This window comes from Sinohyriopsis cumingii, chromosome 2, assembly GCF_028554795.1.
Source record: "Sinohyriopsis cumingii isolate HCF-2022 chromosome 2, ASM2855479v2, whole genome shotgun sequence".
Classification (NCBI taxonomy): domain Eukaryota; kingdom Metazoa; phylum Mollusca; class Bivalvia; order Unionida; family Unionidae; genus Sinohyriopsis; species Sinohyriopsis cumingii.
This window is the reverse complement of record NC_142962.1, coordinates 131,239,459-131,257,668: the sequence shown is the minus strand read 5'-3', so window position 1 is coordinate 131,257,668 and position 18,210 is coordinate 131,239,459. Positions and strand designations below refer to the sequence as shown.

Genomic DNA, 18,210 nt, shown 5'->3' with positions numbered 1-18,210 from the left:
GGCCACAGTAGCTATATCCTGAGAGGTGCTTTTCTCCTGGATACTTTGCCCACGGTGTTCCGGGGAGTTTTGATAACTTGGCTGCAATATCACCTCCTCGCTTTTTTTTAAAGCATCCCCGGGTCTAATAGAAATAAATCTAAATTTCTTTGTACCGCATCGTGCACACTTACCAGTAAGTGCCGATCTGTTATTTCTTGTTGTAACGGTTGTCATATCATTTGTGCCAGTACGCACTCTACACTTCACACAATATAAATCCATAATTTATGTATAGAGATATGAATATAATTGATTTTTCGGCGACTAAAACAAGAGAACCAGTTAAGCATGTTGCAGCGTTACCAAACTCGATCCGGATGATTATCATCGGACCATCTGGATCCGGCAAGACGCAATTGTTACTCAATTTAATAATGAGATGGATGAAGTGGGATAAGTTGTATTTAATCGCCCCTAGCGTGGATGATCAACGATGCTACGAGGTGTTGAAAGATTTTAACGAGAATGCATCAGCGATCGCTGAAAAAAATGTTATTGAGTTTATTACAGATATCAATGATGCACCAGGTATTGATGATATTGATGGCGACGTTAACAATCTAGTCGTGTACGATGATGTTATGTTAGACAATCAAAAAAACCCAGCTAGGATATTTTCCAGAGGGAGGCATAAAAACACCGACGTGATATATGTCACTCAACGATACACTCAGATTCCAAAAGTAATCAGAGACAACTGTAATATTCTTGCTGTATTCAACGGCGTTGATACACACACGCTACGAAATATTTGGCAGACATGGTGCGGCGGTGACATGGACTTTAATGGTTTTCGAAACTTTTTTAGTCATGCTCAGTCGACCCCACATGGATTTGTAACGATAAATTTACATGATCCTCGGACACGATATCGTATCGGACTTGACCAAATATTCGGTTAGTTGTAAATAATTTTCATTGTAAATAACTTCTTAGCAGCAGGGGGGGCCAATGACATCGACGCGGTCGTCGCGCTTTTTTACCGGACGCTGACGACGCTGGGATCGGCGCGCAGAAAGTATTAATTAAACCAAATGACGATTGGACGACCCCCCGACGACGACGTCGTTTTTTTTTACCGGGCGCTGACGACACCGGATCCGCTGAATGCAGAAAGTATTAATTAAGCCAAATGACGATTGGACAAAATGTCCGATTCGCCCCCCCTGCTGCTGGAAGAAAATTCAAAAACTGACTTCCTGAAAAAGGAAGTAAAATGTGCTTAAAAGACTGAAAGAAATTATTCTGAAATAATTTTAATTTTAATACAGAACTGCTTTTAAAGCTACAAAAATTTTACACCTTACTATTCTATAAACTCACTTTAGACAAAATTGTAAAAATGTATAACACAAAAAGTGTATAACTGTGACTCTATTTCCAATACTGATAGAAAGATATTGTACACACAAGGTATTTGACTCACCTCGTGCATTTTCTTCAGTGAGTCATTACCAACTTTGAGGCCTTGTATAACCTGGCTTTCAATCTGAGCAAACTCAAGATCATGTACCTGTCAATAAATAAATAATGATCTGGCATAATACAAATTATAAATCATGTACCTGTCAATAAATAAATAATGATTTGGAACAATTCAAACTGTACATCATGTATCTGTTAATAAATAAACAATGACCTGGCATAATATAAACTCTAGATAAGGTACCCGTCAATACTCTGGAATATTGCAAACTATAAATCATATACGTCTCAATAAATAAACAATGATCTGGCATAATGTAAATCCTAAATCATTTACCTGTCAACAAATAAATGATCTGACATAAACTCTAGATTATGTACATGTCAATAAATAAATAAATAATGATCTAGAATAATGCAAACTCTAAATCATATATCTCTCAATAAATAGACAATGATCTGGTATAATGTAACTTCTAAATCATGTACCTATCAATAAATAATGATCTGGCATAACGTAAACTCTAGATTATGTAGCTGTCAATAAATAAATAATGATCTGGCAGAATGTAAATAAATAAAATAGACACAAAAGCAAACAATGAATGATAAACTAGACTGATCGGAAGTGTGATTTTGACTACCCTTTAAAATGGTTTGGTTTGGTGTTTTACAGAACTGCAACAAAAGTATGTTATTTAGTGCCATGGCAATTGGAGCAAAGTGTTTTGTTCACTGAAACACCAGGAGGGCACATTATATATCTGCACCCAGAAGAGGTACTTTATAATACAGGGTTTGAAGTTAGCGGTAGTCCGCTATCCCGAGGCTACCAGATTTCCTGTCGGACTATTAACTTTCATAATGTTAATAGTCCGATGGGCTAGTAAGTTTCGGTTATCAATAGTCAGCATTTGTTTATGCCATTCCCTAATAAAGACTTGACTTAGCAGATGTTCCGTAGAATCAACGCAGTGGCCATTGTAAACAGAGTCATAAAATATTAGCATGAGAAGATGAAGTCAATTTCTGCCTCGGAAAGGTGCGTTTCTATAACAAGAATCCATCCGATTTTGTGCATTTCACTTAACAGCGCAAATTATGGCCCCGTCATTAACAACAGAAGTTTGGTAATTGATCCTAATTAATCTGATAACGAATTAAATGAAAAAATGTGGTATCCCACTTTACTCACTCGACCACAGTAACAAACTACAAAGTGGTATACCACACAAAAGAACATGGCAAAAACTATTCAAAGAAATTAGTTCACACGGTTTTTTTGTTTAAGGTTTTTTTTGTTTGCTCACTACCCAAACGTTCCAACAGTAACAAACAGGAAACTACATAATTTACATCGAAATAATTATAAAAATTAGATCAATTTATTATGATTACATTATTGACACATCCTTTCCATACAACTATTTTTTCTATGATGATAAGAATAGTTTTTATATTTTTCCCTTACAAGAATGAACAAATAATTGAATACACATGGAGATATCCAAGCAGAATGCCGTACATCTGTTGGGAATTAAAATCTCTGAGCATGGGCATCTAAGATTTGAAAATTTTCTGCCTTATTATTAATTTCAACAATACATTGAGTTTCGATTAATTAGGAACAATTACCAAACTTATGACTTATGATACCGTAATTGGAGCTGTTAAATACAACGTGCTGAGTGTCAGATGACTTCGTTTGATGGGAACACACCTTTTCCAAGCTGAAACTAACACTATCTTCTGATGCTGATATTTTATAACAGTGTTTACAATAGCCACTGCTTTGATCAAGCAGAACATCCGCTGAAGTTAAGTCTTTGTTAGGGAGAGGCCATTTAATTATGGGAGGGGGCAAAGACACGTGTTTTGAAACGTGTTTCTTGCTCTGACTTTCTTATATAAAGGACACTGTGCCATTCCCTTTCTTGCTTTAAATAATTCGCGTCAGCTATAACATCTCTCATTTCAAAACAAGGCACAATTCCCTCCTTATAAGACGGGCAAAATGTGGCATTTGACAGGTGTTCAGCGACCAGAAAAATAGCAAAAGTTGAATGAGAATGACGAGGAATAATTTTTATGATAGGGAAAAGCGTAATGGAAAATTTCAGAAGAAATGGACAAAAGACAGGGAATGGCTGAATTATGACGAGGAAAGGAATGTTATGTGGTGTAACTGGTGTATGCAAATTTGCAAAGCAAACACACATAAAACATCCAGTTTTGTTGCGGGTTGTTCGAACTTTAAAATGTAATCGGTAAACATACATGAAAGCTGTGTGACATTGTTTTGTGAACAGGACTAGTAAAGATTTGGCAGGACTAGTAAATGTCTCAATATACTAGTTCTTCTAGCTACAAAGAAATTTGTGTTAAATTTGAGCCCTGTAATAGGATTATAAAATATTCTCTTTGTTCCCTAGGGATGTAGAATAAATCTGATGTACTCTACTGCATGTCACATGATATGACTAACAGAGACTGAAGCTATGGTATCATTGTACAGGTCCATATGGAGGATATGTGTGCCAAAAGATTACATATATTGACAACTAATTTAGTTTTTTTCACACATGTCCATGTGTATAACAAACACCTGGCCATAAAGGACAATATTTGCTGATCAATTCAATGCCCTTTCTCAACATGTTTTACCGCAGATGGCTTATAGATTTGCCATTAGGGAACAAATTTAACCCAAGAGAAAGTATTGAGGGTTCACAGTCTTTCTTGAGTGTTCCGGCAAACTGTTTAATTTTTCAAATCATATATGATTGCTATTTTGATATATTCAATTAATTAAAAGACTATACTGAGCTTTCATGTCACGTCAATGCCTGGAAGTAAAACATTTCATAAATAAACCATTTGAATTTATTTCTGGTAGTCAAATTTTTCAGTAAATTAAGTTTCTCCTATAATACTTACCTGATCACATTACATTAGGAGAACTTTCTCTGCTACCTCAAACCCAGCCCTCCCAGAAAGACAGAAAATGTATTTTTTCTTTATTTAAGGAAAGCAACTCTTATGGGTTAACTCCCCTTGCTACCATCTAGTTGGCTACCAGTATGTCCAGTTCAAACTTCTTCTTCTTTTGGGGTTTAACACCATTTCTCAGCGCAAGATTGTCTATATGTGCTGGCTAGTATATTTGGTGGAAGAAGAACCCAGGAAAGCCTCGGCCCAGAACCACTGACTCATGGGAAGCTACTGGCAGCTTTCTCACATTCCCACACTGGCTGAGCCCATGACATGAACCCATGCAGACAGAGGTGACACCTTAAACGATGCTTGCATTGTGGTGAAGAGTAGGAGGGAATATTAATAATATAATCAGGTAAGTATTAAAGGAGAAACATAATTTGCAAAAAAAGTAACCAGGTAAGTATTAAAGGAGAAACATAATTTACAAAAAAAAGTAATCAGGTAAGTATTAATGGAGAAACATAGTTTACAAAAAACTTTGCTATCTTGATAGGTAAAAGGAGGAGGAAATACTGACCAGCCTACCTCTACCTGTGTCACCAAGCTGGAGCAAGATTGTTCTACTAAAAGGATGAACTTCTCCCAATTGGGGTTATGTCTTGCATTTTGCCCTTCAGCAGTAGGAATACTCTTTACAGTGGTGTGGATATTGTTTGTACATCTCTGGTAACATCTGAGGGTATTTGCAGGGTCTTGCTGCTTTGCTTCTCTTGTGAGATTGATTAAGGAGAAGGAACAAATAGTTACTGTTGGTTGACTAGTGACAGCAAGCTGTTTTTAAGAAGGAACCAGATTATGTCATTAGAATGACTAATACCATCAGAACAAAACTGCATGTAGTTCAGATCTATGGATATTGTATGTAGCTCACTTACTCCATATGTTTAAGTTAGTGTTATCATAAATATGAAAGGCTCAAACTTAGATGAGTTTGGCCTTGTGAGAGATTCCTCTGGGAATTAGTGTGAGTGAGCATGATCTGGATATGTCAAAACTGGACTGCAAGTTGGCAATTACCTTGTTGTGGCCAAAATAATCTCTTCCATGAGGTCTGAACTTGTAGGAGATCATGGAACAGTACCTCTTGATTGTGAGAGGGGCTAGCTTCTTGTCTTTAAGAGAAAGAGGTTCACTACTAGGGAATGAGTGCTGATAGTCGTGCAGCATCATGGATGTGACACCAACCACTGAAACATGATTTCCCTTTGTATGTCCTCAAAGTGGATTAGCTTCAGCTGTTGTGATCATGTCCTTGATTAAAGCTATAAACTCCATTTTTACTAGGACACCCCTGAAAGGAACTAGGAGCGAACGTGAGTTTTCTGGACATGGATGTAATAGAGGCAATCTAGAGTACTTGATCAGAGTGGAGGTCACTATGACTTCTTTGGGTATGTCTTTCACTAAATTGAGCAGATTCTTGATCCAGGATGTGTCATCTTCGTGGGGCAAAATGAGCTATTGCAGCCTGAGCCCTTCATTTCTTAATTATCTCCATAATCACAGCTGAAAGAAGAAATGTGTATGCCCACATTACCTATCAGCTGATTAAAGAATGGGTACAGCTCATGCTTCTAAGGCCAGGAAAAAAGAAAACGGAATATCAAGCATCTGATGGACAATTCTGTATGAAGTAGTTGTCTTCCTTTGGTAACAAGCCAGCCATGACACCGAGCTGGCCAGTAATGTGTAAGACATGCCTGATATTGGGAGTACCCATGAAGGTATTCCCCTAGATTGAGGCAAAAGTCTGGTGATTGTTCCCCTCATGCAGAGGTATGTCAACACAAATGAAAATGTCTGCCATTATCAAGACCATATCGCCATGGGTATTTTCTACCCTGGTGCAGAAGGAATTGAAAATGGCTTTCACTTCCATAATGTTAATATGAAGACCCTTCTCTAAAAGAATCCACATACCACTGACCCTCTAAGGTCCAGTAAATGTAACAGGTCCACCACCGCTGTGAGTAGACTGAGAAGATGTAAGAAATGTCCTCACCTAACAATGTCTTGTTTGGCACTTTCTTCAAAGCATGAGATATACTTTCAGTGCATATGGGAAAAAGACTTGTTAACCTGTGTGTTAAGCATTCCATATCTAGATAGACAAAATGTTAAGCATAGATAACTCCTCTACACCAAAATCCAGACATGTTTCAGGTGTTTTTTACACTCAATTTTCTTGTAGAAAATTATCCTCCTTCAGGGGATTGCTTGGGATATGAAAGTAGGATGATGAAAGTGGAGGGGTTTGAATAATGAAATGTGGTTGTGCACTGGATCACACATCTTTTGTGAGATTGGGTGGTCAAAATCTGATGAAAGGAGAGCAGTCTCATGCCTTGTGTGGGATGCTAGAGGATGTCGGTGACAGTTTATCAATATATCTGGTGCATATACAGTGGTCCCCCCTTATACAGCCCAATTACCAGGGGCCACCTTCTCTACACAAACAGTTTTCTAGGCACCAATGAGTTAGTGTACAAAGTACCCCCTGTATGCAGCCATCCCTCTGATGTGGCATGCTGCCAGCATTTAAGGCCAAAAATGTCAAATTTACCCCTCAAAATTGGCCACATTTTATCTAATATCTGTCCAGAACCAATATTTAATTCATACAGTACGGTAAGTAATCCAACTACCTCTACCAACAATCCATTTCCCAATGTCAGGCTTTCATTACTGAAATTGTTGACTAGACTACATTATTATAAGGACCAATACAGTTATGGGCTCAACAATATTGTTTTAGGTTTCACACAGTTGTTGAGTTCTTCTCTTTGATGATTATTTCTGGACGTCATTGAGAAGATGAGAACATGGTCAACATAACTTTTGTGGATTTATACACAAAGAGAAATTAACCTTGAACAAATCCCGGCACCAGACAAAGACCAGAAATTCATGTGACAGAATCTGTATTACTTCCTTTATAAACAAGATATTTCATCTACTCTACAAAAGTTTTGTCTGCATGATTCTGGCTTTTGCAAGGTCTCTCATGAAGATTGCATGCTTTCAGCAGGAGCAAAAGTAGTAACTGGGATATTCATAGATTTTGCCACCAATCCCTATATCAATGGGAGATTGTGATGCCTGACTAGGTGGGCAGATAACTTTTAGCTATTTTTAGCCAAAAGTTCTATTTGTGAGGGCTGGATTTGTGAGGTAGTAGTAGTTCTCCTAAGTTATTATGACTGGGTAACATATTTAAAGAAGAAAAAGTAAAAGTTATTTATTCAATCACATTGGGGAGGGCTCAAAAGTTCTTAATTAAAAAACATGATGTTGGAAAGACTCAAACAAAGAACATCATAACAGTTAAGGAGAATATTCTGCATCAGTGGGAAAATGGAGTAAATGTAAAGAGAATGATTCTACTGCCAAGTGATGTTTGTTCCAAGATTTAAATGACAACATTTTTAATGGTTTTGTAACACGCATGCCAAAAATACACCACTCACATTTCATGCTCAAGAAATATTAATATATATTTACTTGAAGTATGTTTATTTTTAAGACAAGAAGAATCTTTAAAAAAGATATGTTACTTTTAAATGAAGATATTAATGCTTTTATATTAAATGTGGCTTTCTTACTACATACACTTCTCACAACTAATTGTGCAAGTCTGGAAAGGCCACTCATCTTAAATGGACAATTTCCCTGAGTTGATGGGGTGACCTTGTGTAAGAAGGGGACCACAGCAGATATATAAATGAAATAAACTGCATTATCAAAATGCCTTAGAAGTGTAATAGGTGATAAGTACAACATCTGAAAATTTCTAAAGTGATCAAGATCACATGTGATAATAACGAATGGGGCAATAACTGCAAGAATATTAATAAACTCACTGTATGTACCATATAAAACAACATTTTGACTTATGGTACAATTGAAAAAGAAATGTGGATGATTACATTTAAGTTGTAAATTTATAAAATTTAACTGAGTGTCTGGAGGACATTATTAGCAAACGTCAGCGAAAATAAAAATGTTTAAAAGGGATATACCAGTAGCCACCAAGCAGGTAGACAGGGGAGTTATCATATAAGAACTGCTTCCCTTTGTCGATATATAATATATAGACAAAATGACATGTTTCGTCTTCTGAGAGGGCTGGTAACAAAGAAATTTATCCCAATGTAATATGATCAGGTAATGGATTTGTTGGAGAAATAGTCATGTGCAACTATGCTATGGCGTATCCATAGTAACTTACAGTTGTCTTAAGCATGCATCATATGGTGAAGAACGATGTTTGAGCAAACTAAAGTTTTGACATTTTAAAACAATTAAGTTTTAGAAAATCACAACTTAATGAATTAAAGTAAATTTTAACCATCTATAGTAAATTTTAACCAGGTATAGTTCAGGCATCTATGATGAACTACCCCACAAAATTTAACTACAGGTAATAGTTGTATAAGACACATTCAGGATGTTAAATTTCATCCAAATCTATTTTTACAAATGGTTGGGATAATGCACTGTTCTAGTTACAAAGCTGACTTTGTTCAACCAACCATGACATCATTCGTAATGGCATGACTGATGAGAAAGAGTGACTGGGACTTGATTGCATTTCTTTCAATCATAATGACCTTAAGTATGGTAACTTTCAATTTTCCAGAGCTCCAAGGAAGAAAGTGCGGATGATTTAGTTTAAAGGTGTTTTCCCAAAAACTTTAAAAATCCATTTCTAAAAGTTTTGTATTTTTCTAAAGTCTCTGTCAACAATTCAATCTTAATAATAAGACAAGAAAAAGCAAATCTGGAACATGCTGATTGGATTCAGGGCAAGTATTCTTGTGAATTTTCTACTATAACCAGTGCTGCATACTGTACCATTCTCTCTATGTTGTCCAGCTGTCCATCCATTTTTTCTATCTGAGTCTCTTGGAACTTCTTTTTGCGTAGCAGAAGTTTTGCTTTCCTAGAGTTAAACAGAATGCAAATAAATACAAATGTTTCATCCAAACGTCTGATTCTCACTTTATGCACTGGGCATGAAAGATGTAAAAATACAAGAAATAAGTTGAACACAACAACAGCAATACAGTTTTATCCTTAATAATGGACACTATACTGTAGCTAATACTGACTCCTTCCTTTGTCTTATCTCTTTTTTTAGTTGGGTAGTGCAACACCCTTCATATGTTTGTTACCACATTTTCTAAACTGCTGGGTGGAAATTCACAAAACTCTTTGGTTATGTTGCCCTTGGGGAAGCCATTTTCAAAAAGGAATATCAGCCTTGGCTTCCACATCTGGGGTCCAAGGGAAGTTTTCAAAGATCAGATGTAAACATTTTAAAATTATTTCTTAAATTTTCTGAAAATGTAATATGCAGCTACAGCATATGTGATGCATTTTGCACTATGACCTGTGAGTCATTGTATGCAGGTGACAGTGAATGCTGGGCTGGGGGAGTATGGACTGGGTTTTAAATATGCAAAATAAACTTGGGTATATATTTGTATAGTCAGAACATGATTTGTAAACCCAAAATAGATCTGGACTGTGCTCTGTGCAGTGATTTACATCAAAGTAAAAATGTTTGCAAACAATAAGGCTGGGTTGCATAAATGGAGTAGCACTCTCTGTTACTATGGCAGCAGTTACAATATACACTTACCTGTAAATAGTTCTGAAGGTACAAATGTGCACATGCATGTACACAGTGTTGTTGGGATTTAAACCTTTTAAGACTTCCACTCCAAAAATGAAAGTGTGAAGGATAGACAGATAAATGGATAGAACAAATTATGAAAAACATAAAAGAATAATGAAACTGAAGAATTACGAATAGCAAAGACACAACACTATTTCTAATTTCTATTTCAAACTTACATAGATACAAATGTTACCACAATAAATTCTCACTATAATTCATCAAATCTTAGACATGTACAGTTAAAAAACCATATTGTATTATACATTGCTCATATTATATATGATGATGTAAAACTTGTCTGTCAATTTTACATTAACTTGTTATTCCCTGATCGAATTACCCATTTTATAAAAAGAACTCATACTGTTGCCCATGTCCCTGGCACATGTGCTGTAGTCTTCATCTTTTCAGGACCAGACTACTAATGGGAAATTGGAGTGGGCTGGGAGGAGGGAATCTGGCAATACTGAGAGGTAAGTAGTACATCATTAAAATTAATTTACCCCTCCCCACAACCACATTTCACTATCAGTAAAATCTTACCTGTTTGTATTGCATAGCTAAATTTTTCAGTGGAGTAGGAGGCTGATGGCCTCAAAAACTGATTTAAACTAAGATATACTCACCCTTACTGTTGGAATGTCCAATACTGTAAATTAGAATCTGTAACTTTAGCCACTTTAATTAGGGATAATAAACCTGAATGATAAAGGAGAGATACCCAATTGTAACTGCCACTAGATTTTAGAATGGGCATGAAATTCACTCCTTCATTTCACAAATGCTAAAGACAGCAAGAAAACAGTCTTGAGGGTAATATTCTTGAAGGAAGCTTCACCCAAAGGCTTTTAGGGGGTTTAAGTTCAGGACCAGAAGACACAAGAAATTCCATTTTGGCATAAGTGAGCAAGACACCAGTCTATGTAGCTCAAAATAACTTTGAAGGCTGTCAATGTGAGAATTCACACCAATGGCCAGGTCTTTTGAAAACTAATGCATGAAATGACACAAGAAGGGAAAACAAAGCATGAATTAGCAATGCAGCATATTATTAAGTCACTAAAACCATCTCTGTTACTAATGTTCCAAACAAAAATAGTGTCATGCTAACTCATAAATGACAACATGCAGTCAACAAGAGCATGGTGTAACATGGTCTTAAATAGATGAAGTCCATAAAGGTTACATAGTCACTAAAACTGAAATTGTAAAAATAACTTATACAGCCTTCAGAAGAACAACTGTCCCACAATAAATCCAAAATGAAAGTTGGATGATCCAATCTGAACATTAAAATGGCTTGGATTATTAGAGGTAAAATGTATGATATTATCAGTACAGCAGTGAAGCTAAGAACTGACGACACCTGACAATGGCAAGGGCAGGTAATTGGCAAGAGTTATTGCCCTTTGCCTATATGAGCTAGACAGAAAAGATGATTTCTTGTCTTTTAGAAGGGCTGGATTAGCAAGGTGGCAGGCTATTGTTTAATGTGATTTAAGAATGTATTTGAAGAAGAAATCTGAGCTATTTGGGGGTTCCTGTCCTAATTTCAGTTTGGCATAAGAAGAAAGTGGAGAGGGTGCAAGTGAAGTCTACCTAGGGAAACTAGGTCCACTGTGGAGTTCAAAGTCCCCAGAAGAAACACAAATAGGCAAGCCAACAACCAGCTCATGGTTTTCAGTGCTTCAACAGAACCAGAATCCTGTCAACTCTTTCCTTTGGGACACATACTAATCCCATGTTTTGAGGAATTCATCCCTAAATATACAAGCTCAAATTTCTCTAGGTTGGGTAAAAGGTGCAGCCTGGTCATTATGGGCCAGCAGCAGGACAGAGTGTGACTTTGGAGTTCTAAGTGGCCATTATGGACCAACAAATCATCAAATTAGTGGAGGATAAGAATCATCAGTGACCTTAAGTGGATAGGTATTACTCCCATTACCAAGGTATATGCTCTGGGCATGAAGGTTAGGCTGACTGGCAAAGTGCAAAATTGGAAAACCTCTTCAACCAAGTAGAATCAGAGGTATTTCTTCCTGTGCTAATAATCTGGGATGATCCTGAGTAAACTGGGATCAGTAGCAGGACTGGACTGGTCATTAATACCCTCTCTATTGTGTCCTTCCAAAGAAGTGATTGCATCTCTTTCTTTAAATGTATCTGATTCAGCTGCTGAAACTGCATGGGGGTCCTTGTTAGAGGAAAAACTTCCCAGAACTGAAACCAGTATCATCCTTTTAGGTTAGAGATGCTAATCAGGTACCTATTGGGTAGAAGGCTGAATGCACCACAGGAGAGGGAGGTTTTAGCTGTGCTCAAGCAAAACCTTGAAAGTGTCTACAGCCATATCTATGTGGATGTGGAGCAACTCTCCCGATAGTACCATGGACAGTAATAGAGCATGATGAAATGTCCTGGCGAATGCTTCCAGTGATTCCTCCTTTAACAAGTTGAAGGAAGCTGCCCCAAAAATGTAAACACGAGATGCTATGGTAACCAGTGACTTAGCATTAGCAGTAAACTGTCCAGTATCTTACGTGAAAGGAGCCCATGTGTCTTAAGAAATGCCCACTTTTGATGCCTCAGCATCTAAGATGGGAGGTTAAAAGGTCAGGTTGGCATGTGAACCCCATACCTAGCTGGAAAGACCAAAGGTCTCAACATTGAGGCGAGACCCAAACACCACACATGCTGCCCAACCAGTTCTGAAAACTTTAGTGAAAGCTTCCTGACCATGACTAAGTGGGGAAGCAGTAATAGGTCTGGCTGGGTGGAAACTCGAAAAATATGATGTGTCTTACAAGGTGGTGGGCTTGGGACACAAATCCAGAGATGGGTGAAGACAATAAACCTTGTTTATCACCTTGTCCAACAAACCGATTTCTTCCTCCTTCACTGAAGTCAATGGGTAGGATGGAGCAGTGACTGACAGAGACAATGAGAGAGAATGTCCCAGCTCAGACCTGGGGTAAATGAAGCCTCTTCCAATGATACATTCAAGGAGCAAGGGTGCTGTAAATAGTGCAGACTCTACCAGAAGATGAGAGGATGCCTCTCTGTTTTTTGCCTTTCTGCCAAAAATTAATAGTCTCTTACAACAGATTAAAACACAATGTACTGAATAAACCTGTGCATTAAAAAGGTGGTCTCTCATAGCAGCACCTTTCAAGACAAGTATAACTGTATTTATTATCTGAAGCAAGTTTTGACAAATAGATAAAAAATATTCATATTTTAACTGGTCACTTACATCTGAAAAAAAATTTTTGTATGAATACTGATTTGCTGGCTTTCAAGTCCTAACCTAGTCACAGGCATTTTGTGAGCTCATACATATGCCAAGCCCGCAGACTAAAAAAGACTGCCCTGTCAAAGATAATTTTTGGTGTATGACACTGATTCCAAGGTGATTAGGTGGCAGTTGTTAATGATGACTCATAATCTTTCTCTGAAGTATTGTTGTCATCCTTGGCAATGTTGTTGTTGTTGTTGTTGTAGGGTTTAACGCCATTTTTCAGCACAGGATAGGCTATACATGACGGCCAGTATTAATGGTGGAGGAAGAACCCGGGAAAATCCCGGAAAGAACCACCAACCAACGAGAAGCTACTGGCAAGCTTTCTCACATACTCACATTGGCTGAATCCAAGACTCAAACCCACACTGACAGAGGTGAGATGGCAGTGATCCGTAATGGAGAGCACTTTAGACCACTTGGCCACTCAGGGCCCCCCTTGGCAATGTATTATAACTGACCAGTATGAAATCTGTTCTGTACATGAAAAATGCAGTCATGACAAAAAGTCTTTCAAATCAGATTTCAGTGAAAAACTGAAAGTACGTCATTTAACATAAAAGTAACCACTCTTTCTCAAAATTAAATCCTCACAGCATAAATTCCTGGGACCACCCCACCCATCCAAAATGAGGCTCTTTTGTATTAATTTAATATTTCTGACCAATATATAATACTCCATCTATTGTGAAGTATGTATCAATTATTTTTTTAAATCTTTGCAATTATTACACTATGTAAATATTGGTTGATTATCTTACCTGCTTAACCCTCTCCCTATAGAAATAATGTGCAAAAACCCACATTTGCTCATTTTTCTTAAGCTGATCATCTCTCTGCTGTCGACTCTATGTTCAGGTCTCACAAACTAATAAATTCTGCAGTGCTGATATATGCAATGGTTCTACTTTTTGTGCATTCATTTTCTACACTGAATGCAGTCTAAGTTTAAACCTTTCCCTTGCAATATGCATTAAGACAGGGGTCTCAAGCATATGGCCTGCAGCCTGCAAAGGTACTCTATATACATTAGGAAATTATTATCCCAACAATTTTATCACATAATCTAGAACTTACTCTTTCTTTCCATCTCTAAGGAGAAGCTTGGCAACTTCTCTGTCCTTTTCTATCTGTACGGCAATCTTCTTTTGGTACTGCTTAACTTTGTCTCTCTGTTGCTTTAATTGCTTTAAAAATAAAAATAACAAAAAACAAATTGAAACTCAATTTATTCACCATGGAAATTTAAACAGATTTCTAAAAATACAGTACAAATTGAAAAGCAGTACATGTATAGCTGTTAATTGGAAAAGGCTAGTCACTTTGAGTCTGCTGGCTGATATTATAGTCAGTGTATTTTGTATTTATAGTTTTATCCAGTGCACAGAGTATATCCTACACATATGAGAAATGAAAACCTTATGCAATACATGCGTCTCTGTCTCTGTGTCTGTCTCACCCAAAGACAAAAGAAAAATATGCACAATGTTGAGCACCAATACTATTGTCAATATTGGACCACTTAATTGACTTCAATCCATCTTAAATACATGTATAATGTTATAGTTCCCATGTTAACCCAGCTTTGAAACACGCAAAAGCTCAGAATAATGTATTTAAAATAATTATTTTCTCACATTTCCTGGAATCTTTTTTTTAACTTGCCAGTGTGAGACAGTCATGTGTATCCAATATAAAATGGAACCATGTGGATACCAAATGACAAAAAATTTGCATAAAACATCATTTTGATGTAAATCTATAAATTTATGTTAAATTTGTCTTTTTTTTGCAATATTTTGTTTTTACAAACTTAACAGATAACAACAAAATTGAATCTGGGTAACACAATTTTTAATGTCCTTATTAAAGACTTTAAACATGACCTCTTTATATATTTTTTAAAAATATTTAAAATCAAAATCAACATTTGCAGTTATATTTGATTCAGAAAAATATTCACAATCCAATGACAGTAAAACCTGTTATGAGAGACCACCTCTTCTGCCAACAAAAAGCGGTCTCTCAAGACATGTGGTCTCTCATAGCATATTTGTACAAAAAGACCAGTTTCAAAGGTCCAGTTTCAGAACAATTTCAAGTAAAATAACCACAATCACTGTACCTATATTCTATTCTTTATTAATAGATCTTGCTAAAATATTGTATGCATTCATCTAAAAACAATACTATACTTCTATCATTAAACATGAAATCACATTTACATTTGAAGATCACATTTTAGCAGATGAAATCATTTCTGAATTACTCATTTTCCTTTATAACAAACTAAATTTGTTCTACCAACAATTAAACTTCTTTTTTTGCAAGTGGTCTTCTCTTTTTCACTTCTTTCAGTTACAATAATTATTTTCTCCAGCATTAAAATTTTTCTTTTTTTAGTTCAAAGTTCGTCCATTGTTATTAAGGTTCTGTGTGTTAAAATTATTAGTGCTCAGTAGTAAAATCAAGCGTAAAGATGGTTTTGACTTGGCTGTGGGAAAATATGAAAAATCAATACATGTGCATTGCATATCTAACAATTAATGAAATAAAGAGAAACAATTATCTCACCCAGAAACAGAACCATTTACTCAGAGACAAAAGTCAACAGCTTCATCCAAAGATGACATACAGGGATTAACTCTATGAGCAAAATATGTAACCTGGTCACAACAACTTGAATAGACAACTTTGTGATTGGGATTATGATTACATTACGATTGTGGTCAGAAACGACAGGTGGTCGCTCATAGCAGTTTTTACTGTATAAAAATTGATCTTGGGGAAATGTCACAGAACACAGAACTTGTTGGTAGAAATTGCAAAAGTTCTGTTCGTGGTAACAAATTCTGATGCCCTAGCAATCACCATACTGCCAAAGGAAATCAAAATTTTCATATTCATTTCAATACAAAAAAAACATTTTGTGACTGGACATTATGGGGATTATGCTGCTGCCAGTAGACTTTATCCTAACTTTCACTAGAAATAGTGACCAACTAAATACTAGGTATTTTTGAGGTAGCATAAATTAAGGTAATAAATTTCTCAAAAATTTGGAGGAAGATGCTGAAATGTATAATTTATCATACATGGGGGAACAAGTTTGTAATGTCTCCTGTTGTGCTGATATGACTAGGTCTTACTTGTAGCTGACTAGTTCATTAGAATGTGATTTTAGAAAGCTCCTGCTTGTGAGATACCAAGTCAGGAGCTTCTGCAATTATTTATGGTAATTTGTTCCAAGTCCATATTGTAAGCAAAAAGAAGCTGAACTTGAAACAATTTGTCGATGCTGACTTTAATTGGAACTTTTTCCTATGGTTTGCCCATGTTTGGCTAATTGCCAGGGTCAGGTATTTGTGTTCTGGTATGTCCACCAGGTTGTTCGCAATCTTGTACAACATGGTCAGCTGGGCCTTGGTTCGCCTGGATTCGAGTAATTCCCACTGGAGATGGTTCAACATTGCACTGATAGTGTTATAATATTTATTTGTGCTGAATCTAGCAGCTCTCCTCTGAACCATCACTATCTTATTTCTTTGATCTTTATTATGTGTCTTTCACACAGTCGAGCAGTATTCAAGACCAGGTCGAACCAGAGTGAGATATGCTGCACTTTTTATTTCTTCATTGTTGATTTAGAGGTTGCGGCACAGGAAACCAAGGTTACTGTTCCCTTTTTTAATTACTATCTTGTCTATGCGCCTTTTCCATGAGAGTTCTCTGGACAATTCAACCCCGAGATATTTTGTTGCCTGCTCATTGGCTAACACATTAAGAGTATATTCGGACAAGATTGGTGATTTCTTCCTGTAAACTCTTAGGATGCTGCATTTGTCTGGGTGGAACGACATACCCCAAGTTCTTTCCCAGAGGGCCAGCTGGTTCAGGTCTTCCTGAAGGATCTCACTGTCCCCTTGGAGGCATTTATTTTCCGGTAGACTATACAGTCATCTGCAAAAAGTCTCGTGTTAGATTTGACAATTCAAAAAGTAGGGAAGTGGGGAAACCGAAACGTGGGGGGGGGGGGGGCTCGTTACAAAGAAAAATCAGGATTATTCGTCAATGGACTGAGGGCTGGGGGGTTATAATATTACAGGATGGACCCCCAAGCTCTCAATTCATTGACGGATACTCCTAATTTTATGTGCAACGACCCCCTGTAAACGGGAATGTGTGGAGTTGGGTGATTACCAATACAGCTTTATCCTGCTCCGTTATACGCGACGGTGGTTTCTTCTTCTCGCTCTTTCCGAAAAGATTTCCCATTTCCCTTTTTTAAAAACAGCTAATAGGACAGACACTCATTTAATATGGACGTATGAATCTCTAAGTCAGCTACTATGTTTCTGTAGCTCACATCTGCGATTGAACCAAAATGTCTCTGCTCAAAACCACCGTTAATAACATCTGTGCTGGAAACCAATGGCCAAACCTAAAACGCGCGTCGAAGTAATATTGAGTCCGGTACGTATGACATATTCCACTGCAAGATAATGTTGTTGTTCGAAGACGCATTGACAAAATTGTTGATAACGGAGAAGAAGTTAAAAAATAACTTTTAATTTTGTAAGAACAGTCTTGGGTAAGAGTTGCAGCAGTAATGTAATGAAAAAGTAGTTGTAAATATCCCACTGAATTAAATACAAGTCCCGAAATCGGGTCTCACTAAACACCCCAAGACTCTCCAATACACCCAGGACATCCCAAGACTCCCCAAGACTTTATAAAATACCTACTTTAAATTTCAACAACAACA

General features: G+C 36.8%; 1 protein-coding gene across 1 annotated transcript in view; it reads right to left on the bottom strand.

The window, feature by feature from the left end:
• The window catches only part of LOC149805843 (charged multivesicular body protein 6-like), a 48,430-nt gene extending 30,540 nt beyond the window's left edge, over window positions 1-17,890 (bottom strand). The window contains exons 1-4 of the mRNA XM_089950565.1: window positions 17,646-17,890; window positions 14,523-14,632; window positions 9,319-9,406; window positions 1,469-1,555 (exon numbers count right to left, since the gene is read on the bottom strand). Of these exons, the coding sequence (XP_089806691.1) occupies window positions 1,469-1,555; window positions 9,319-9,406; window positions 14,523-14,632; window positions 17,646-17,720 (360 nt within the window). The 5' untranslated portion in view covers window positions 17,721-17,890. The remainder of the gene's footprint in view (window positions 1-1,468; window positions 1,556-9,318; window positions 9,407-14,522; window positions 14,633-17,645) is intronic.
• Between the last annotated feature and the right edge of the window lie 320 nt (window positions 17,891-18,210).